The sequence below is a fragment of the Chlorocebus sabaeus genome, chromosome 19 (genome assembly GCF_047675955.1).
Source record: "Chlorocebus sabaeus isolate Y175 chromosome 19, mChlSab1.0.hap1, whole genome shotgun sequence".
NCBI lineage: Eukaryota > Metazoa > Chordata > Mammalia > Primates > Cercopithecidae > Chlorocebus > Chlorocebus sabaeus.
The window spans coordinates 22855463-22878329 of NC_132922.1; the positions used below are offsets into that span (position 1 = coordinate 22855463).

General features: G+C 53.1%; 2 protein-coding genes across 7 annotated transcripts in view; one reads left to right on the forward strand and one right to left on the reverse strand.

The window, feature by feature from the left end:
- TTC28 (tetratricopeptide repeat domain 28) overlaps positions 1-22867 on the forward strand; it is a 711882-nt gene that overhangs the window by 682628 nt on the left and 6387 nt on the right. For 3 of the 5 annotated variants that reach the window (XM_073006849.1, XM_073006851.1, XM_073006852.1), the window contains 8 exons: positions 6788-6967; positions 9071-9791; positions 12126-12250; positions 14892-15123; positions 15738-15814; positions 17592-17615; positions 18423-18552; positions 21953-22060. In XM_073006849.1, the coding sequence (XP_072862950.1) occupies positions 6788-6967; positions 9071-9791; positions 12126-12250; positions 14892-15123; positions 15738-15814; positions 17592-17615; positions 18423-18552; positions 21953-22060 (1597 nt within the window). The remainder of the gene's footprint in view (positions 1-6787; positions 6968-9070; positions 9792-12125; positions 12251-14891; positions 15124-15737; positions 15815-17591; positions 17616-18422; positions 18553-21952; positions 22061-22867) is intronic. The other 2 variants (XM_073006850.1, XM_073006853.1) reach the window with 1 other exon arrangement.
- On the reverse strand, positions 8065-18428 carry LOC103223115 (uncharacterized). 2 transcript variants are annotated; one of them, XM_038006306.2, is made up of 6 exons: positions 15308-18428; positions 13758-13935; positions 12328-12579; positions 11155-11232; positions 10809-10995; positions 8065-8900 (listed from the first exon to the last, which is right to left on the reverse strand). In XM_038006306.2, the coding sequence occupies exons 1-6, from the start codon at positions 15414-15416 to the stop codon at positions 8856-8858; spliced, it is 849 nt and encodes a 282-aa protein (XP_037862234.1). In that variant the 5' UTR covers positions 15417-18428; the 3' UTR covers positions 8065-8855. The 2 variants fall into 2 exon arrangements, with proteins under 2 accessions (XP_037862234.1, XP_037862233.1); XM_038006305.2 differs by lacking the exon at positions 8065-8900 and having other exon boundaries at positions 9784-10995; positions 15308-15525; positions 16440-18428.

A 22867-nucleotide genomic window follows, 5' to 3' on the forward strand; every position in this document is an offset into this window, starting at 1 on the left:
TGCTTTCCAAGCACTGGAACTCAGTGCTTGGAGCTGAGACTTCTCATCTAAGAGTGAAAGCAGGCATCTAGCTCTGCCAAGGGCTCCGCCATGAGAGTGGCTTGGCCTTGGTTGGGTCATGACTGTAATCACTGCCCTGGGGGAAAGGACTCCCTTGTGTTTTGTAAAATACCCCTTGCAAAATCAGGTAGCAGGATAAGTCGGTTTCTCCTAGAACAGATGCAACAGGAATGAGACTGACCACGTGGCTGCCTGTTTTCTAAATAGATTGGGGGGCTTGGGTATAGCCAGGGAATTTTTGTCTTTAGAAACAATCAGACCTAGATTCCAGTATGAGGTAGAGGATGAGGCCCTTGAGACTGGCAGCCCCACCACCAGGCTGTCTAATTGATTTCTGATTGAGACATCTGTAGTGATATTCAAATGAGGACAGATGTCACCCAAGGACAACAAGCATTTTCACAACTGATTAGGAGGAGGAAAAATGGAGGCAATTACTTGCAAGCTGTCTGTATGACTAAAACCAGTGGTGGCAGCACCCAGGATAACCAGCAAGCTCTTATATGGTAAGTGGCATTCTCACCTGGATGGCTGCTGTTACGTGAGTGTCATCTGGGTGCTGGCTCTGTTCTAGCTGGTGTTTAACAAGCAGCCATCTTAGCCTTACCCTGGCAGGTTCCAGGCAGGTCAGGGTCTTCTGCCACTAAGGGTGGAGGGATCATTTTTACCAGGTCAGTCAAGATAGAGAGAGAGGCTCCCCTCCGCCCCTCCAACCCTGCCCACTGCACAGAGGCTCCTGCAGCTTGAACAGTCCCTTCAAGCTGATTTGGCTGATGTTGGACCCTGGGTTTCAGGCAAGCCCTTCTGGCTCTTGCTGGCCATTGGGTCACGTTTCTCCAATACCTTCTTAGGTTCTTCAGGCAAACAAGTGGGCTGTTGTTTGGCCAAAGCATACAGCTGAATGGGTTGAATGTTCACGTTTCTATTTCTGGCTGGAATACAGTATCTACAGTCTTGGTAGGCTTCAGTCATGGTTGAGGGTGATTTCCAGGAGGTGTGTGATCTTCGCCGAAACTGTATGTATCTACCCATGATGACAGGATTTCTCAGAAGCATCACAGAAAGGGTTCCTCTACCTTAAACAGTTGTTTGATAAATTTATTCCATCAAAAATATGAGTCAGAAAAAAATTTGAAGCCCTATACACAGTTCTGGGGTATCTGGATACCCTGCAGCCCTTTGCCTCTGGAATCCTTACTGTAGGCAGTAAAGTCCATTTCATCCCAAATCTAATCATGGACCCAGGCATTTTATTTCTCTCCCCCATGGTGATCAGAGATTTTCATTCCTCTGGCCTTTGATACTGAGAGGTCTGCTGTGTCTGCCAGTAAAAAGGAAACTCCCCGGTGCCCTGTGGGGGTCACCTGTAGATCCTCTAACCTTGGCGATACACAGGGAGCACGTCTTTCTTAAACTCCAGATTAGGACATGATCAACATAACATTCGCTATGAGTGCTTTCTGAAGAGCTCAAGACCTGTACTCACCAGGGCATATACAGAAGGTCCCCACTGACCGAAACGGCAATCCAATTAGAATTCACCATCCAATGACACATTTGGGATCCATTGGGTGTTGCCTGGGAGAACTGTGGGCTTGGAAACTGGACTTCAGGGTAACTGCTTGGTGGTGGTTCAGTAAGTAGGTGTGGATGATAGCCTTAGTGACGTGGAGATGAGGTGAGGGGGATGTGACAACATCTGTCTCTCATAGTTTCTGGGTTAAAATTCGGAGCTGGATGTTCCAGAGAAACCATTTGTCTGTTTTAGCCACAGAATGTTTGTAAACACCAGAGAGAAAGGGAATGAGTAATATTGGAAAAATGATTATGGACCAGAAGAAACGAATAGTATAAATAATAGGGGCGGTGTCACCTTATTCCAAGCACTGAAGACAGTTGTAAATTCGCATTTGACCAATATGTCTGGAGTGCACACCAGTGCCAAGCATGGGGCTAGATGCTTTACCCACTGCGCAGCTACCTTGGCCTCATAGGCCTGTGAGGAATGGATGTTAGTGCTGTCCTGTGGGTTTGGAAACCAAGGTGCAGAGAGGTTAGTGTCTTGTTGGAGTGCTCAGATCCCCTACCCCCAACCCTACTGGTTTCTCACCCCTTGCCTCCTATCTAGCAGTTCCAGATGCTGACTTGGCAGGCTGCCCCAGACTCTGTGGCAGGGCCTCCCCTCAGAACCCTTATTCTTTCCCCAGCATGCAGCATCCCTTCCCGGGCCACTGGACATAGCTTTTCATTCTCTGGGTCCATCTGGAGACAGAAACCACAATGTTCAGTATAGAGAGCTATTACCTATGAGAAGCAAGTAATTGTAAGATATAGGGAAGCTGTGTGGTTCTCTAGGGCTGAGGGAGTGTACCCAGTAAAGAATGAACATGGGAGGAGGTGTGGTTCAGCCCACAGGACACAGAGATATGTCCACTCCAGAGCCAGTCTGGAGTTGCTGGCAAGTGGTAGCCCCCTGAGTGTGGACAGGAGAGCAGCCATCAGCTTCCAGCGGTGATGGGTGCCAGGGAGTCCAGGCACCTGCACAGGCAGGAGGCCTTGGAGTGTGGGGGCTCTGGTTTCCATGTAGAGAAGGATGTGGGAAGATCATCACCAGGCCGAGACTGCAAGGTGGCAACGGGACAGTGCTCTGGGCCCGTGGCTGGGCAGGCCTCTGGATGTCCTCAGCCGTCACTGACCCAGGCTGACAGGAGGTCTCCTGCTTCCTCAGTGCCCCTCAGTGCACTCCACTGACACAGCTCAGCACCCTGCATATCGTGGGAGAAACAGCCGAAGGAATGCAGCCTGTCTCAGTGTGGATAGTGACAAGGGCTTCAGGACCTGAGAGACAGTAAACTGACAATAGCTGTGCAAAGTCACCTCCAGTGCACTCACTGCCCACCCTGTCAGAAGGAACAACCCTCTCCTTGTACAAAGACTGCACCTTCATGGTACCTCATCATCACCGTGCCCCAGGGCAGCCCCGCAATACTGTGCCTGGTGGCCTGCCTGCCCAGCACTGTGTCTTTCCCCTTTTCTCTCACCTGGCCTGGCACACAGTAAGTTCTCAAGCATCATTTGCTGCCTGGACTCACATTGCCACAGTCAGGGTCACAGCCCCTTGGTGAGAGCGCAGGGCGGTACCCCTGGGGAAGGGACAGATTCTAGTGCACCTGGCCCTGTCATCTTCTGCTTTCAGAAATCCCATTACTAGAAACTGCAAAGGTCAGAACATCTGAGTCTTTGATAGAATCTGTTGGAGATTCTGGTAGTTGCTGCTATAAGGCTGGTGCATGAGCCACTTTATTGTTCAACCCTAAGCCTTAAGAGGCCAGCAGACGCCCTTTCCGAGGCTGACAGGCCCAGATGCTGAGTAGTGTTTCCTTGAATGCCTCTCCTTTGTAGGCTGACTGATGATATGTAAGCTGAATAGAGATGTCACTTGCTTTCCCCTTTTCAAGTTCACATTGGATTATAGCTAATCTTTCAGTGCAAGAACAGCACGCATACACCAGAGGCAGAGCTCACAAATTTCCTGGGCATTGTCTCTAGCATGTCCAATCAGTTTCCCCCTTTGAACAGGAGCTGTCAGCCTGCTGTTCTACCCGTCTCCCCACAAGCCCACACGTTTCAGAGAACAGCTGTGGCTGTCACCTGCCTCATTTCACACAGTTTGGACAGGGGTTCCATTTGGGGGCCTTCACCCAGGGTTGTATGCATGTGCCAAGCTCGGTACCAGCTCCTAGGCATGATGCAGGGAGGACCAGACCTCCAAATTGGGATATGAGGTTCAGAGAACAGTCTCCCTATCTCCCAGCCTGGATTTCAGACTTCTCCTCACCCGCTAAGGTCACTCAGTCACTGAGTCCCAGCAAGTCTCCTTGTCTCCTCTCTCGGTGGGCATGCCCTGGTCTGAATTACTCCCGGGCATAGCCCCTCTCCCTCAGGCAGGCAGGCTGCCTCTCAATGCTTTGCAGGGCTCAGCTTGAGAAGGCATGGCAGGTCCTGACAGCCAACAAGAACCACATTTTCTTGCCTGATCTTCAGCACCCCCACAGTCTGGCTTCCATGTCCCTCTCTAGCCTTGTGCTCACCTGGCAACAGCATCTGCCCAGGCCAGGCCTTCCCCAGTTCTCACGGACCAGAGCAGCCTCCTGGGTGGGCCCAGTGTCAGCCTGGATAGGCTCTCCCAGTTCTGGGGTTGCCATGCTGCCATGAGGCTGTTACATTTGATAATACCAAGTTTCACTCAGCAATGGCCTCTTGTGTGCATTTTAGTTTTCTAAGTACATCATCATAAGTTTGCAAGCAGGGACCATGTCCTAAATTTATCTGACTTCCCTAAATTTATCTGAGTCCCCAGTAGGCACATGACAGACACCACTCAGTGGCTGATGGGAAAGCCGAGGCTTGGGAGACTTCTGACAACAGGGCCACAGGAGATGCCCCCCACCCCTGGTGGAGTGTTGGAGAAGACAGACAAGCTGCCTTCAAGGACATGCATTCTCTGATCATTAGGCTTGTGCTGTAGATGAGGTTTTGTGGGTAGAGTTTGCAGGGTTCTACAAAGAAGTGCTGCCAGTGAATGTTCGCTCTGCGTGGATTCCAGCTTCACTTCTCCTTTTTTCAGCTTGCCAAGCTTCCGTCCGGTTCACGCAGTTAGGTGCTGTCATTAGGGACTTGTCTATGAATGGTGTGTGTCCTGGTTAAGGCAGTAGCCTGTGGGATGACATCTGACAGAAACTTACTGCGGTTTGGGCCTGGGTGGCAGGAGCCCAGGGAGGACCTGTGGGGCTGGGGCTGGCATCTTGTCACAACAAAGCCCTGTGACTCTGGAACAGTGGAGAGTGGGTCCAGTTTTACACATGGCAAGTGGCTCAAGCCCCACCCTACCCATTCTCAGGCAGCACAGTTCTCACTGAGCAGCAGGTGGCCATCACTGTCACAGCTGCTGACCCTGTCACCAGTGTCAGGGCAGCATCAGGTGTGCCACTGCGGCTGGTTCAAGGTTCACTGGCATACCTCCACGGTGTGGTAGCACTCTCCTCCAGAGCAGCCCCCTGAGCCACCTCTACCTACGGAGCCAGCCGGGGAGCTCAGGTGTGGCCCATGGCAGACCATGGGGCCCAGGTGCCTACAGCTCTTTCTCCTCCCTGTGCTGACCCAGAGCTCATCCATAGACAGTGTCAGGGTCGCTGTGACACACCCCTACTTCTTCCTGCCTAGGTTGCACAATTGCACAGTGATTAATTTACCTCCTCTTGGGAAATACTTTTTTTGTTGTCGTTGTTTTTGAGACACAGTCTCGCTCTGCCCCCAGGCTGGAGTACACTGGTGTTTGGCCCACTACAACCTTCGCCTCCTGGGTTCAAGCAATTCTCCTGCCTCAGCCTCCTGAGTAGTTGGGACTACAGATGCATGCCACCATACCCGGCTAATTTTGTATTTTTAGTAGAGACGGAGTTTCACCATGTTGCATTCCTGACCTCATAATCCGCCCACCTTGGGCTCCCAAAGTGCTGGGATTACAGGCATGAGCCACCATGCCTGGCTCATACTGTAGCTCTTACAGCAAACAAACGAAAAACAAATTGGCCTAATAATTTTTATTTCTGCTTTCGCTAGATGGAGCTAGACATTTTTTTTTTAAAGAAAGAAAGAAAACCCCATAGGAGTTTACAGAGACTGAACGTCCCGCCAGGCACGTGTCACTTTGGGTTAGCCGAGTGCCCTGCCACCCTCAGCCAAGTGCCCACGGCAGCACATCAGACGAGTCAAGCAAGCACATTTGCTTCCCCAGGCACAAGCGAGTGGCACCCTGGTGGGTGTCCGCTTGTCAGCCACTCCTCAGCAGGCGGGGTTGGGCGCAGGCCAGCCCCGCCCCTGGCACCCAGTGTTGCGCAGGCTCTGTGGACCTGGGACCTTCTTGGCAGGCTCTGGACTGCAGCAGCAGCTTCCACACCACCTCTTTGTTCACCTCAGTCTGTGTGAACCCAGCTTCCAGGATTGTTGCCTGCTGCTCTAAGATGCCCGTGGCCTTAGCCTTGTTCTGCAATGAATGGGAATGAGCCTATGTCTCCTGTGGCCCTGTGCACACCCTGCCTTGGGTCCTCATGCCCAGCCTGTCAAGAGGGATGGGAGTCATCCATGCGTTGGGTCCCCTGACATCCCCAGAGGGAACAAGTGGGGACAGCACCTCCCGAGCCCAGAGCCAAGGGGCCACTCTTCCCTCAGAGGAAGTCACAAAAGGTCCTAGAACCCAGCCCATCCCCTTCTCCAGGGGCTGTCATGCCAGCCCCCAGACCTCCCGTCCTCCCTCTGATTTTCTAGCCTCTTGTCCATTGAAATGGAAAACAGATCTTGTTTTGAGAGGGGCCTTTCCCACCCCTTCTCAGGGTGCCTGTGCAGTACAGGCCGGTCTCCCACCCACTCCAGGTTCTTATGAACTTCAAGAAACTGTCCTCTAACCTTCTCAGGACTGTGAGGCAGATGGACGCTGCCAGGCCAGCCCTTGCCAGTCCACGAGCAAGCATGCTAGTTGGTGATGCTCCTGCAGGGCTGCAGCTCAGCCTATGCCCCGTGGCGCCTCACACCCCACGGCATCCCACACCCCCGCAGGCCTCACCTGCTCATACTTGTATCGTCCAGGCTATGGCTCAGGGTTGTCCTGGTGCCTGAAACCCCTGCCTCCTGGGCCTCCCATGTCAGCCTCTCCGTGCTTGCTCCGCAGGGCCTGATGCACTCCAGCGGCCCCGTGGGCCGGCACCGGCAGCTCATCCTGGTTCTAGAGGGGGAGCTCTACCTCATTCCTTTCGCCCTCCTGAAGGGAAGCTCCTCCAACGAGTACCTCTACGAGCGCTTCGGCCTCCTTGCTGTCCCTTCCATCCGCTCCCTTAGCGTGCAGTCCAAGGTAAGGCTCACACACATGGTGGGGGACCAAGGGCTTGTTCTCGGGTCTCGAGGCACTGTCTATCTGGTCGGACCGGGCTGTGTTACTAAGGTATAGCGGTGATCGCCTCAAAAGTGTTGATTTTATGATTTGCATGCAGGTAGCATAACTTTAGAGTAGCTCTGTCCAAAAGTGGGGCTCAGCCCTCATGACCCCTGGCCATTCTTTGCTGCCTCGGGAAGCCACAATTTGTGTCATGTCTAAGTTTCTTTGCTGTGACATCAGGGTTCTGAGCTGCTCTGAGGTACACAGTGAAGCCTGAGGCCTGACTGAGCACCTGAGGGGGCTGGTCACCCACCATCCACACGATGCCCAGTGGGCAGAGCAGAGCCACCCAATTCACCCGGCCCTTGAGCTGACTGTTGGCTGGGCCCCAGGCAGGGAAGGCAGACAAGCAAGAATGGAGTCGAGTAGAAAACAGCCCGACAGGCCAATGGAACTAAAAACAAGTCAGGTGGTTTTCAGGGGACAGGCAGGGACTCAGGTCTCATTGAGCAAGAATAATCAGTTTGGAAAGAAACACCCAAAATCAAGAGAGTAACAGTGGGCCACCCTGAGTCATGGGTCTCACTCCACTGCCACCGTTGGCCCTGCCCACCTGATTAGAAACTTTTGAGCCAAACTTTAATCTTCTTCCCCTTCTCCAAACTCTCAGAGACCCCAAAATCCTGGCTTCCCTCTGACCCCTCCACAGTCCCACGGGGCTCCGCACCTGCCTCGCACTCCACTTGCGGCATCCCTGCCTGCTCGGCTGCGGGACTGTCTTTACCACAAGGGCTTGCATTGCTCCATCCTCCAACTCCGGATGCCCTCGAGCTGCCAGCTGCTCTCAGAGCCCTCAGACCCCATCTGCCCTAATACTCCATGGCAGGTGGGACAAGTCTTACCCAGATGGTCCTCTTTACAGTGGTGGAAAGCATAGGCGGGGTTAGGAACCAAGGCTGGGCCCTGTGCATGAGTGGCCCCCACAGGACCTGTCTTGGCTGCTTTGATGACTTGCTCATTGGTGTGGCCTAAGTGGGGTCAGTTTCTGCCTCATGGGTTTTTGCAGATCTGAATTTTGACCATTTTTGTAGCTGGATAATACTTTTCTTATGAAGCAAAGAATCAGTTCAAAGTGAAAGAAGTTATTTTCTTTAGGTTTCTCAAGTTTCCATGGCTGATTCTGAATCCCAGATAGGAATCAAGCTGGCCTTCTCGACACTCCTGCCACCCAGTGGCCCACTGCCCTGGCTGATAGCAGCACTCTGGGTATCAGATGCCTCCACCTTCAGAAAACTTTTATTTTGATAACAACAGCCAGCTAGCTGTTTGTAGCTTAACCAGAGACCCGGAAGAGGCCATCTCCTGACAGGCACCTGGTGTTTCTCTTACCCAGAGTTTAAGGCATCACCAAGCAGAGGCACCAAAAAATTATTTTGAAGTAACTTCATACTTAATGTTTCCCAAAAAGTACCAAAAGTCATCATAGGGGAAACTCAGGCAGACATTATTGGGCTTCTTTATGCTGATTTTCTCATTCAGTGATACTTTCTACTTTGCAGCATATAAGGCAGAAGGGAACTAGAATCTTGTCAGTATGTAGAGCTTCTTAAAGGACTTAGTTTAGCCCTGTCTCCCCAAGACTGACTTGCTTGTTTGCACGATTTAAACAAAATCACTCTTCAAAGTCCCTGACTTATCAGGAGTGGGTTTCCTCTTATTTAGGAGCCACACAGGGAGGTCTGTGGGGATGAGGATTGTGGAGCAGGCTGGCCATCCTGGGTTCCATGGGCTCTGTCCACTCTGTTATATCAGGGCCTCCTCCCCCAGTCCTCTCAGGACCCCTACCATCCAATCCTGATGATTTTCAAGGGCTCATCACAGCAGGCATGATTCTCAGTAAGTCAGGCACCTGTGTCAAGAAGATGTTGAAAAATAAGAGTGAATGAGGTGACTGGGGAAACAGGTGGATTCAAGCTCAACCAGCAGAGAGCTGGTCATCCCTGTGCTCAGCTGACCACTGCCGGGGCAGCCTGGCTGTTCTGTCTGACGGGTGGTCTGCTTTGTCCCCTCCCCTCCTAGTCTCACTTACGGAAGAACCCGCCCACATACTCCAGCTCCACATCCATGGCGGCTGTCATCGGCAACCCCAAGCTCCCATCAGCCGTGATGGACAGGTGGCTGTGGGGGCCCATGCCGTCGGCTGAGGAAGAGGCCTACATGGTGTCCGAGCTGCTGGGCTGCCAGCCCCTAGTGGGCAGTGTAGCCACCAAGGAGAGGGTCATGAGCGCCCTGACCCAGGCTGAGTGCGTCCACTTTGCCACCCACATCTCCTGGAAGCTGTCGGCCTTGGTCCTCACGCCCAGCATGGACGGCAACCCTGCCAGCAGCAAGAGCTCCTTTGGCCACCCCTACACGATCCCTGAGTCCTTGCGGGTGCAGGACGATGCCAGTGACGGGGAAAGCATCTCGGACTGCCCGCCCCTGCAGGAGCTGCTGCTCACGGCTGCTGATGTCCTGGACCTGCAGCTGCCCGTGAAGCTGGTGGTGCTTGGCTCCTCCCAGGAGTCCAACAGCAAAGTCACAGCTGACGGAGTCATCGCGCTGACAAGGGCCTTCCTGGCTGCCGGCGCTCAGTGTGTCCTCGTGTCTCTGTGGCCTGTGCCAGTGGCTGCTTCTAAGATGTTCATCCATGCCTTCTACTCATCCCTGCTGAATGGCCTGAAAGCCAGCGCCGCCCTGGGGGAGGCCATGAAGGTGGTGCAGAGCAGCAAGGCCTTTTCGCACCCCTCCAACTGGGCAGGTGGGAGTTCAGCCGGCTGCGGGTGCCTGTCAAGGCCTGGGGCTCAGTCCTCACAGCCCCCTGACTTTATTCTGCAAGTGGGGTTGGGGAGGGGAGAGGAGGGCAGGGCAGGGCCAGCTGCAGAAGACTCAGGGAGAGAGCCTGTGTGCTGAGTTTTCCTTCTGCCAAATGAGTTTTTCCTACTATTAAGATCATCTTTGGACCAGGGAGCAACTGAACCATTTGCCATGGGAGTGTGAATGTGAAACTCCTCCTGATGTCAGTGTACACTGGATGACCCATTCCATTGCACCCTCACTTAAACCATGACTGTAGAAAGGAGTGTGTGGTAGAAAGACTTAGGATGGATCTAGCTCCATGTCCTGGCTGTGTGGCCTGAGATAGGTTACTTATCTCTCTGAGATAGGTTACTTATCTCTCTGAAGCTGTGTCCTCAGCGGTAACAAGGGGATGATGGTGGTGCTGATGACACCACCCAGTCCACATTTGAGAGGAATCTATAAGGAGTATACTGAATATTTTGTGAAGCTTCAGGCCCTGCATGTTCTAGAATACATTCTCTTAGTGGGCCTGCCTGGAGGGTCTAGGGAGTAAAGAGAGAATGTTCCTGTGACATCTGGCACAGGGGAGGTGGGAAGGCCGGCACGTACGGAGCTGCCTCTCAGCTCTAGGCAACAACCTGCTTCCCCTGGGGTCCCTGTGGAAAGCTGCCCACAGCAGCCACTCAGAGGGGCTCTGCTGTGCAGGAGACCCTGCCAGGCCAAGACTCACAGAGTACAAACCAAACCCTGGGCCTATTCCCTCACTGGCCTCTCAGCCAGCCGGGACTGTTTTACCCACATGCATCATGATGCATCAGCCTGTGGTCTTCTCTCAGCATTGGCCCCCGAAACTCCCCAGGGTGTTACGAAAATTTAGAGCAAAGCAAAAGTCCCCCGCCCCCCATGGGTAACATCAGCCATAACTGCAAAGCAGAGTATCTGAAAGTGTCTCAAACTTTGGGAAACAGAAGAATACCGAAAATCCTGTTTTCTTAACATAAATCCAGTTGACACATCCTGATACTGCTGGTGTCATTTTCCAAAGGTGGGTCAGCCCTGGGGTGGAGCCACAGCACTGCCAGGCCCTGTCAGCCAGCAAACAACACAGCTGCAGGGGTGGCTGCCTGGCAGTCCCAGGTGCTGGTGTCAGGCGTTTGGTCATGCTGTTGAAAGATGGAAACATTTTGCTTACTTTACAAATACAACTGGAGTATTTTTCAAAGAGCTATTCAAAAAACAAAATAGAATTGTTCCTGTTTCTTCAAGCGGCTGAAAAGCATTTAGTTGGTCCAACAGGCACATACCCCACCCTGCCTACTCACCTCACGGCCATCCCTTGGTTCTGCCAGGCGGAGCATGCACAGGCAGGCACGGAGGGCTGCTCACCTGCTTCTCCTGCTCTTAGGAGACACAGAAAGTAGAGGTGACCCCTGTGGCTTCCATTATTGTCCTCATCACACAAGTCCTGTGCGACATGCTCCTGGCAGTCAGAAGGGGCTTTGGGCCCCACAGCACCCCACAAAACCTACTGCAGGGCTTGTGGGGACCTGGCCCCTTTCCTGTCTCTGCAGGTCTGTCCAGTGTGCTTACGGGCATGGCATTTTGAAAAGGGTCTTTTGTTTGTTTAGTTTTGTTGATAGATAATATAAGTCACAACTTTGTTCCGGATGAAACCATTTTTAGTGATGCTCTCCTATTACCTTTAAAAACAGCTCATTCTCTTAGAAAACCCTTTCCCTACATGATTTGGGGGCAGGCTGGTCCTAAAGTTGCCCGTGGGCTTGAGGAACCTGCTCCCCGAGGCCCTGTTTTGGAAGGCAATGTGGGAAGGAACGGTGGGATGCTGTGGTCCTTTCCCAGCCGAGCTTGTTTGCTGGTTTAGAACTGGAGGAGTAGCCACTCCCTGCCTCCCCGTGGCCCCAAGGAGGAGATACGTGCACCTCCCCTGCCCTGGCATGTCCCCTCCTAAAGGCCTGAGGATAGACACAGATGAATTTCATGAAAAAAAAGGCAGGTTTTCCCACTGTACTTCCCTTGGCTCCTTTCTGCAAAACAGCAGGCCCCACATACCTGAACAGCTAAGCAATATTGATTCTTAAAAGGAAGGGGGCAAAGGGGTGCCACATCACCATCCAGTGAGTCAGATGCCCCAGTCTAGCCTGTGAGCTGCTCCCCTGCCAGGCCCTGCTCTTTCTGCTGGGTTAACCTTGGGGCATAAGTGAGCCCTAGAAGCCGGGGTGGGGCTGGGGTCTCCAGCCGCTCTGCTGAGGGTGTCCTCCTTTGCTCTATGCAGGGTTCATGCTCATCGGGAGTGATGTTAAGCTGAACAGCCCCTCATCACTCATCGGCCAGGCCCTCACAGAGATCCTGCAGCACCCAGAGCGCGCGCGGGATGCCCTGCGAGTGCTGCTGCACCTGGTAAGGGGGTCGCGCACCCTGCACTCAACAAGAGCTGGCAGTGCTATGCAAGAAGGGGAAAGCAAGGGTTTCCTTACATCGGGACGTGAGCAGGTGGAGAGGACATCATGACTGGGGCCATGTCCAGGACGGCACTGACCAGCTTCCGCAGACGTCCCTGGGATAAGCCTGCTTGGGAGACCCATGTCCCAGCAAAGCGTGATGCACAAAGTGGGCAGCATCCCCAGGGTGCTTCTGCAGACGTCCCCGAGATGAGCCCACTGGCTTGAGGGGTGGGCACGGTGGGTGGTGCCATACAGGCGGCTGTAGTAGCAGTACTCGCCAGGACCCTGGGGGAAGGGCAGCCAATGACAGTGACCCATACCCTAGCAGCTTCCAGGTCATGTGGCTTTGGGCAAGTCACTTTGGCTTTCCGAGCCTCAGTGCTCTCATCTGGAAAGGGTGGTAACGGTTGAATATTTCAAGGTTATCATGAGGATTTGAGAAAATGCGAGTACTCGCCGCACAGTAGAGTCGTATTTTACCATCAGATGACTCCAGTCTGCCCCTAATGAGTCCAAGTTTGATCGTGCCCTTGACCAGCCTGCCCCAACTTCTGTGGAGCCCAGGCAAGAGCACAAATGGAGGGCCCACATCTACAGGTGTAAATGTTATCAACTGAGTCAAGAAGCAGTGACATCAAACTTGTTTCATCCTTCTACCTTTGGAACAACCTGGAAGGCCGTTTCAAATCATTTAGAGTGCTGTGCCAGAAAGACCAGCCCTAGCCCACCCCACATCTTCCTAGCCCAGTGCCAGCCTGGGGCCCATGCAGTGTGGGTGAACAGCCATGCCACAGCCAAGCTCCTTCCAAATCTGCCACAGACCCCAGGGCCTCCTTGCAGGCTGGTTGCTGCACAGCCTGGCTCCGTCCATGGTTAAGATGGAGGATCTAGGGCAGTGTCCACGCAGGCCTGGGAGCGAGCATGTCTCCTGGGCTATGCAAACTTCTTGCCCGTGGGTTGGGTCTGATCAGGTCCCTCTGTTCAGACCTGTGGCACCTGGGCCTGTGCGTGGTAGCTCTCCATGCACTTCTGAGGATAGAGTCACACACATTTCTTAAGCTTAGGGTCTCCTCAGGCCTGAAAGTAATCAGTATGTGAACACTGTGATGAGCAAGCCCCCAGCATTCCCCTAGTTGGCTCGAGGAGGCCAACGCCCAGGGTGCTGGGAGGCCCTCTCCATTGTTACCCCGTATCTGGAAATTGCCTAGAGCCTTTCAGTTCTCAGGTCCCGTCACCTGCAAAGTCCCTCTGTCCTTGCTGCCACTGCACACTGCTTTTTTGGGGTAGTGGAACTGCCTTCTCTACCCATTAGCCGCCTCCTCCCAGGCCAGGCCTCTTAGCTGCCCCCACATGGCCTTGGGGCCCCTCAGGCCCATTTAAGGGTTTCCTCTTTTTCCTTGGTATTATCTCCTGGGGTGGATGCAGGAGTGTGGGGGCCATCGGTCAAGTTCCCCAGCCCCTACCTTCTAACACCTCCTGGATATTCCTTGATCCAGTAGGCAGTGTCTTGGAGGCCCGCCCTGCCTGAGTGACAGCCAGGGCTCATCTTCTGTCCTCCCGGGCAGGCTTGTTTCCTCCTGGCTGATGTGAGTACACACTTCCTCCTGTCTGGACGCCTGTGCTCCGGCATCCCAGTGTTTACTGTTTAAAAAAAAAAAAAAAGCCTCAGGTCATCTTGGACCACTCATGCCCCTCCATTGAGGGCACATGTGCCTCACAGGGCACCAACATCCCAGAGTGGACAGGGGTTTCCACGAGAGAGAGGCCCAGGGAGGCCCGATGAAAGCTGTTTGCACTACTGTTATTTGGTGTTTTTTTGCGGGGGACGGGGTATAGAGCTGGGGTCTCACTATGTTGCTCTGGCTTGTCTTGAACTCCTGAACTCAAGTGATCTACCCATCTTGGCCTCCTAAAGTGTTAGGATTACAGGTGTGAGCCACTGCGCCTCTCAGCTGTCCCCACTTAGCCTTGAGACCCTGCACTACTGTTAAAACACTCACTCATGTAGTTCATGCAGCAGTGACTTGGGTGACCAGCGTAGAAGTGCCAGGCAAGTGTTCAGGCCCTGGATGACAGGAGGACACTTCCCGGTAGAGGGAGGTACAGGCTCCAGAGGCCACTGCGGAGGGACGAAGGCTGAGTGGGAGGAATGGGGAAGAAGGGCATTGCCAGCCATGACCCCATGATGGGGCTGGGCTGTGGGCAGCGGGCAGCGAGGGGGTTCCTGAAGGGCCTGAGGGTTTATCCCTAGTGGGCAGGAGCCATTACAGGGTTTGAGGCAGGCCCCTGTGTGTTCAGACACGTTGCTTTACTGTCTGTGGAGAGTGTGCAAGGGGTTGGTTTAGGGGAGGGACAGAATCCTTCTGTTGTACCAGCCCTCGAGGGCTCTGATTGTAAAATCCTTCTCTTCTGTGCCCTCCCTCGCAAGATGCCTGGTCAGTGCCCCACTGTCACATCCTCAGGCCTGGCCATGTGGGCCACGTGGGGTTGCAGCAGTCAGCCTTGCTTCACCCCTGGGGCCTTGTGTACCCTCAAAGCCATGTGGACAGAAACCAGGGCTGGCCTGGGTCTCTGACTCACCCCCAATTTCCCCCCAGGTGGAAAAGTCCCTGCAGCGCATCCAGAACGGGCAGCGCAATGCCATGTACACGTCCCAGCAGAGCGTGGAGAACAAAGTGGGCGGCATCCCTGGCTGGCAGGCCCTCCTCACCGCTGTGGGCTTCCGGCTGGACCCCCCAACCAGCGGCCTGCCAGCAGCTGTCTTCTTCCCAACCTCTGACCCGGGTGACCGGCTCCAGCAGTGCAGCAGCACCCTCCAGTCCCTGCTGGGTGAGCTGCGGGTGTAGGGCTGGGGCAACAGGTCTGGCTAACAGCAGGTGGAACAGTTGGTGGCCTTGGGCCCCGCATTCATGAGGATGCTGGATCTCCCAGCTAGGAGCAGGGTGTTCTGAGAAATGGCAAGGGGTCCCAGACACAAGCATCTCCACACCTGGAGGAAGCAAGTGCCATATACCTGCTGTTTCCATCCGTGATGGCAGGCATTTGCGCCCAGCTGGCACTGCCCCTTCCCAGGATGACGGGAGGTCGTGCCGGCAGACACTGGCCACTACTTCCATTGTCATCAGCAGCTGTGGCCCCGATGAAGCTGTGCGGCCAACCCCAGGGTGAAGTTGGGTGCTTGACTCAGGGTGGTGCTGCCTGGGTCCTTGGAGCGTGGCTGTGCCTAGAGGACTGCGGCAGGGTCAGGACTCACCCCACTTCTACCCACCTTCCTGGGAGACCACACTGTCCCTTTCCAAGTCACACACAAGACACACATGTCCAGCTGTGCTGAGCTTCTGAAAAATGCCACCGATGCCGAGGATTTAGGGTTCTTTCCCCTGGGAAGGTTTTTGGGTGCAGAGGCTCTTCTGAATAACTTCTACCCTTTTTCCTTGGTTTAGGTCTGCCCAATCCTGCCCTCCAAGCCCTTTGCAAACTCATCACTGCCTCGGAGACAGGAGAGCAGCTCATCAGCCGGGTAAGTCGAGCCTGGAGGGCTGAGCCAGGGCCTGAGGCCCATGCTGATTTGGAAAGGCAGAGCAACTTGGCCCTAAATAGGAACCTGTAAGTTAATGCAGTCTCATTGCCTTTGTGATTCAAAGGAGAAGATGAGGGCTGGTAGTAAGAGAATAGCCCTCCCTGGCAAGTGCTGTTTACCTGCTATTTCCATCTATGATGCCAAGGCATCCGTGCCAGCGGTGCTGCCCCTTCCCAGGATGATGGGAGGCCGTGCCAGCAGACACTGGCCACTATTGGCATTGTCAGGTGCACCTGTGGCCCTGATGAAGCTGTGCGGCCAACCCCAGGGTGAAGCTGGGTGCTTGACTCAGCGGGGCACAGAGGGGCAGGTTTGCATAGTGTTCTCACTGGGTGCTGAGCATCAAGGGCCTTCAGAGGATGCTTATGGGGCCCCTGTCACCTGTGGTCTCAGGGCATTTCCTGAAATCTCCATTCAGTGGTCTCCTGAACCTTGTCCTCCTCACCACCAACTTTTTCAGCTGATTGACAACTGTTACAGCCACCCTCCCCAAGCCACCAGGTGTGGGGCCAGCCTGCCAGGACAGCTGCAGGTGTTCCCATACTTCTCTGATCAAAGTACTTACCATGCCGGAACAAGACAGTCACTGAGGCAAAGCAGTGAACACAGGAGCAACTCTAATGCAAGATACTGCTTAGCAGATGTGCTTTCTTTTAGGAAAATACAGATCTAGTTCAGGAGTTCAGAGGGTTCCAGTTCTTAGCATCATGTGGGTCCTTTGCAGCTTGGCCTGGGAGCTTCTCAGTACCCATGCTGCACCACTGCATTCTGGCCAGGGAGGGTCTGGACCAAGCCCTAGGGGGACAGCTGTGGGAGCACTTCTGGAGGCTGGAGCAGCCCTTGAAGAGCACAGAGCTGCTTTTCTGGCCATTCTGGAGTGTAACAATTTGAAAAAGTAATATATGTTGTTGTTAGAGATATTTGCCAGCAAATTTCACTTAAGCAGAAGAAATATTTCTATGGAGAAATAAAGCTGCTCCATCTAGTAGTAGCCTCTGAAACTGAGTGCTACCTGGGGCTGTTTCCACATGGATTTGGAACTTAGAACCAGCAGTGACCTGTACCCTTGGCTGAGTCTCTGCCCATTTTGTAATAAGTGTGTTATGCCTGCTTGTTGAATAGCATCAGGAAAACACTTCCAGGATATTGCGTATTAAAGCATTCTGAACCCAGGCAGTCTAGAGGTCTGTGTTCTACAAAATCTGAAAGCGAAAATTATATTCCATTTGCAGGACTGTGCTGAGAGGCCAAAAAACCCAGTTGCTTAATTTCTTTGCTTTTAATGGGAACACAGCGACTTTCTGCCTGATATGCCGTCGGGCCCTAGGGATGTGTCCCGAGGCTGCCCCCAGTGGTGGCAGCTGGTGGATCTTTCCTGGGTCGCTCGGGAACCAGGGACTTTGGTTTCCTGAGCTGGCTACAAACGCCCGCTGTGCTCTTTCCCCTCCTGAGCCTCTACTGGCTGGGAAGGGAGGCCTGGCTGCTGCTGCCCCTGAGCCCCTGGATCCGCACGCGGCTGGCCTGGGTGTGGCTGTCCGTTCTCCTGTGTGTCCCCTGCTGACTCTTGCTCCTCTCCCCTCCCAGTCAGAGCCGCGGGCCTGGTGTGGCGCTTCCTAAACAGTGATCAGCTCATGTTGCATAACAGCCTGTGCTTGAGTCTAAACTCTCTTCTTTCTCTCTCTTTTTCTTTCTTTTTCTTATAATCTGCTGGCCGAAGGCTGTTAAAAATATGGTTGGAATGGTGAGTACTACTTTAAGTAGCAACTGTTGTCAGGTGAGCCCCTCAACCCACCCACCCCCGAGTTCCCCTGGGCAGGCTCTGAGCTCGGGGTGCACGTGCTGTCAAACGGAGCCACACAGGCTGTGGCGCTCCAGGCAGGTGCCCACTGCCGCTGGCTCCGGCGGCCTGTCCCCTCCTCTGCTCTGGCTCCCCTCTTCCTGCTCCACCCTTCTTGTGTCTTTGATTGACCTCTTAAGGTCCACCACAACAGCAGGAGCAGAACCAGCTTTAAGTGAGTGACACTCTGTGAACCCACACACAGACCCCTGAGGAGAGGCCAGAGACCCTGAAATCTGAAAGGAAGTGGACACTCGAGTGGGCCACGTGGGTTATTCCTCAAGCTGTGAGGCTCTAAGATGTAACCAGGTTCCTCTTTGCCATCCACCTCAAGATCCCAAAGATGACTTAAGAAAGAGGGAGGTGGCCGGTCCCAACTCACCCCTTCTACTCTCCATGGCCTCTCCTGTGAGGCTCTCCCACACCTGAGGGAAGACATGAGGCTGGAAGCAGAGCCTGGCCCCAGCCCCAGGAGGCCACACAGCCTCTCCTGCCCCACACAGCCTCTTGCCCCACTGCCCCATCAGCTTCCCACAGAGAGGACAGCAGGACAGCAGGTATGAATGCACCTGGAAAAGAATCTTAAATGCTACACTCGCGAGGGTCATTAGTGATGCCAGTGACAGGTGACATAAGAATAACGGGTCAAGTCTTGAGGAGGGCTGGAGGGGAAGGAGACACAGGGTGCTCACATTGTCCTCCCTTCCTCAGCTCCACCAGGTGCTGGTTCAGCTCCAGGCTGGCGAGAAGGAGCAGGACTTGGCATCAGCTCCCATTCAGGTCTCCATCAGCGTCCAGCTGTGGCGGCTCCCGGGATGCCACGAGTTCCTGGCAGCTCTAGGTAGGCAGAGCATCCTTGACTTAGTGGGTTCTTTAATTCCATCTTTTAAATCACTGCTTTTCCTCCTGGTTTCTATTGGGCAAAGTATCTCAGTGTCTTCTTAAATATTATTTTAAAATAGTTAACTCAGGCTGGGTACAGTGGCTCACGCATGTAATCCTAGCACTTTGGGAGGCTGAGGTGCAAGGGTCACTTGAAGCCAGGAGTTTGAGTCCAGCCTGAGCAACATAGGGAGACCCCATCTCTACAAAAATTAAAAAAAAATTAGCCGGGCATAGTGGTGCACACCTGTAGTCCCAGCTACTTTTTTCTTTAAAAAAAAAAAAGTTAACTTAGATTGTAGTGGTTTAGCAGGATTTCCAAATGGCACAAATGGCTTTGTGCCATTTCCTCTGCACTGTGATTTCATCTCTCTCATTTGTGCCCATTACCTTAAGATGAACCTGCTAGACTCTAGTATTATTGGAGGTCAAGTGTTATTAGGAGCTAAAGAAAATTAAAATTAGAGTCATAAGATAATAATGGTTTCAATGTTGTCCTCTGTCCCTGGGTACTCAAAACTGGCAGGAAAACAGTATTATCGAAACCACCTCGGGCCGGGCGCGGTGGCTCACGCCTGTAATCCCAGCACTTCGGGAGGCCGAGGTGGGTGGATCTGAATCCCCTTGGATTAGAAGCTTGGCATCCTTTACAGTTTGCATTACTTGGTTTTTTATTTTTTTCTAACTTTTTTTGTAGAGATGGGGTTTCACCATGTTGCCCAGGATGGTCTTAAACTCCTGGGTTCAAGCAGCCCTTCCATGCAGCTTCCCAGAGTGCTGGGATTCAGGCGTGAGCCACCACTCCTGGCCTACATGCTTTTCTTCTGTGGGTTTAAAGCATCATTTTCCTGGCGTAAACATAGTAAATATCTATGTAGGCTGCAGCAGATGGAGGCTAGACTGAGAAGGGTCAGGTTCCCATCCGGATGATTCTCTTGTCACTTCTGTGAGAAGCTGTAGGGCAAGCCTTGGGGGCATTGCCACAAGTGAGTCCGCAAGACGAAGGCACAACCACAACATTTTTTTTTTTTTTTTTTTTTTTTGGAGACAGTCTTACTCTATTACCCAGGCTGGGGTGCTGGAGTGCAGTGGCACGAGCTCAGCTCACTGCAATCTCTGCCTCACAAGTAGCTGGGACTTCAGGCATGCGCCACCCACGCCCAGCTAATTTTTGTATTTTTTGTAGACACAGGGGTTTGCCATGGTACCCAGGCTGTTCTCCATCTCCTGAGCTCAAGTGATCTGCCTGCCTCAGCCTCCCAAAGTGTTGGGATTACAGGCGTGAGCCACCGCATCTGGCCAAGAACTCGCTTTATAAAGGAAAAGCTCTCTTCCTCGTGGAGCCTGAGCTTCTCTTTGGTGTGGGGGTGGTGGAGCCAGCCTTCCTCCTCTGCACACTCGCTGCTTTTGAGGTCCCTTTGCCAGATAAATCAAGAATAGTACAGAAGGAAACAGAAAATCTTAACACGGGCTATCTCTGGTGTTGTGATTATGGGAGATGTTAGTCAACGTTCCAGTTATTCTCCGTATTTTCCAAGAGCCACTGATACTCAAGGGGCGAGTCAGCCTGCATGCATTTGTGACCTTTACGGCCTTTTGACTATAGCTTGGGGAGGACAGTGGTGTCTGGCAGGCCTGTCATCTGGAGAGAGGTGGCTGGCTCGCTCCCAGGGCTCCAAGGCTCCAAGAAATGCCCCCTTTCCAGTCCTCAGCAGTAAGCACACACCTTCACAACCCAGCATGGGCTGCCAGAGATGGCGAGGACCCAGTTCTCAGCAACCCCATCTGAATCACTTTGGTAAAAGCAGAGGTTTCTCATGCAAGCATTACATTGATACTATTCATTATTTGTTTTTAATGCTGAGTTCTCTGAGCATGTCTTCCTGTTGCTTTCAGGGGCTATCTACTTTCAAATTCAGAGAGGAAAACGTCCCATTGAGACCAGAATGCTCCTCTAGTGAACCTAATTCCTAAGGGAATGATAGTCTCCAAATCTCCGAGTACAAGTAAAAAGGCTGGCTGGCTAGGCAGACGAGAGAGGGAGGGGTTTCTCCTTTGGTGAATGTGCTGTGGCTGAGTCATGAAACGCACAGCATGCTGACAGTAGCATCGTGTACTACAGGCCCCTTTACTTTATCATTGTGAGGTCAGAGGAGAGGGTGTGGCATTGTAGGTACCCAGCACTTTGCAGTGTTTTAAGGGGAGCTCAGTGATCTACCCAGGGACCAGGGACTAGGGATCCTGAGTGAAAATTTTCAATGCTGAAGACTCTTCTGGCCTTAAATTCTTGCTTTGTGGTCCCCATCTGTATTAGTCTGTTCTTACATTGGTATAAAGATACTACCCGAGACTGGGTAATTCATAAAGAAAAGTTTAATTGATTCACAGTTCTGCATTGCTAGGGAGGCCTCAGGAAACTTACAATCATGGCAGAAGGCGAAGAAGCAGGCACCTTCTTCACAAGGTGGCAGGAGAGACAGCACAGGAGAAATGCCAGACACTTATCAAACAACCAGATCTCGTGAGAACTCCCTATCATGAACCGATCCAATCACCTCCCACGAGGTCTCCCCTCAACATCCAGGGCTTACAATTTAAGATGAGATCTGGGTGGGGACACAGGGCCAAACCACATCATCTGTGGCCATAGCATCTGCGCTTGGCTTCTCCCCAGGGAGACGTACTTGCTGGTGTCCCTATAATGTCTCTTAGTCGTCCACAGCTTGTTAGCCAGCCTCTTGCTCAGGAAGCTCCACGCCCTGTGTTACACCTGCTCTGAGTCTCATTAGAATCCTTAGAATTAGGGAGCAGCACCCCTGGGCTTTGGCAGAGGCAGAGAAGTCACTGCAGATTCCCCATTGTCGGCACTCATTTCAAAGCCCACGGGGGCAGACACGGAACATGCATGAAGGCATTGTCTTTGCCCTTGAGAAACTTCACCTTACCATGCACCAGCTATAAATACTGCTCTCAATGCTGAATGGAGTGGCCAGTTTTTGTCCTGGACAGTCTTTATATAGACTGTACTTCTGTGAAAAAAATAGAAAAAAACATGTGAGTGAGCCTTACTCAGTTCTGGTCCATAGTGCGTTCCGTGAAGGGACAGAGGAGAGCCAGGCAGTGAGAGCCACACACACGCCAGATGGGGGCTGCGTAGAGTGGATGTTCCGGGTGGGGCAGCCCGGCCCCTCTGCCACATGACCAACCTCTGTGCAGACAGGGGAAGCCCCAGGCCCAAATGCTTCCTGAAGGGCCTTGCAGGCATTCCATGAAGTTGCACAAGGAGCCCTACAGTGCTCCTGTTCAAGATCTGGAATCTTCCCAAAGGAAGCAGATGCTTATCTTCTTTGTTCCTTTAGGTTTTGATCTCTGTGAAGTTGGTCAGGAGGAAGTAATCCTGAAAACCGGGAAGCAAGCTAATCGACGGACTGTGCACTTCGCGCTCCAGTCCCTGCTGTCTCTGTTCGGTAAGAGCCTGCCCTCAGACCAGCTCTCCACCAGGGCCTGCCACGCTCTCCCTGGGGGCCAACACCAGCACATACATTTTGGGAAGCAGAAGAAAAGTGAATAAACATTTTTTGTGATGTTAGGGAACAGGTAGGGACTGTTCAGGAGCAGGAAACAAAAACTCCCTGCTCTCATGGCACTTGGAATGTACGAGGTGCTGGCAAGTGCTCAAGCAGGGCAAGGGACTGGAAAGCAAGAGGGTGGCGGCAAAGCAGACGGGAACGTGGCGACAGGTGTGCCTGTCTTCTGTGGGGCCACAGGGCCTGATGGGAGTGGACCCTCAGGTCACGTGGGCCCGGGAGGAGATTTCCAGGCTCTGGGGACACACCCAGCCTGACTGACATTCTTAAGGGCCGAGCTGGCTACTGCGGGAAGAACAAATGCTGGCTTGGGAGGTGGTTGTGGTTTGCAGGTGGAACCAACGGGGTCTGCTGAAGGTCATGACAGATGGATCAAAGTGATATCCTGTTTTTTTTTTTGGAAGAACTGCCAAAATGGGATTGCCTTCTGCTGAGGTCGGGAAAGTGGCAGGAGGAATGGGCTTGAGTTCCATCTGGGACACATTCAGTTTGGGGATATCCATTAGGCACCCATGCAGGCAGATGGTATGTGAGTTTGGAGTTCAGGGAGAGGTCTGCATGGAGACAGAAACGTGCATGGCGTCACCCGGGGTGCGTGAGGGTCAGAGGGGAAGAGGATTGTGTCCTGTGGGCATTCCAGGTCTCAGAGTGACAAGGATGAGGAGGGGCCTACGGAGGAGGGAGGGG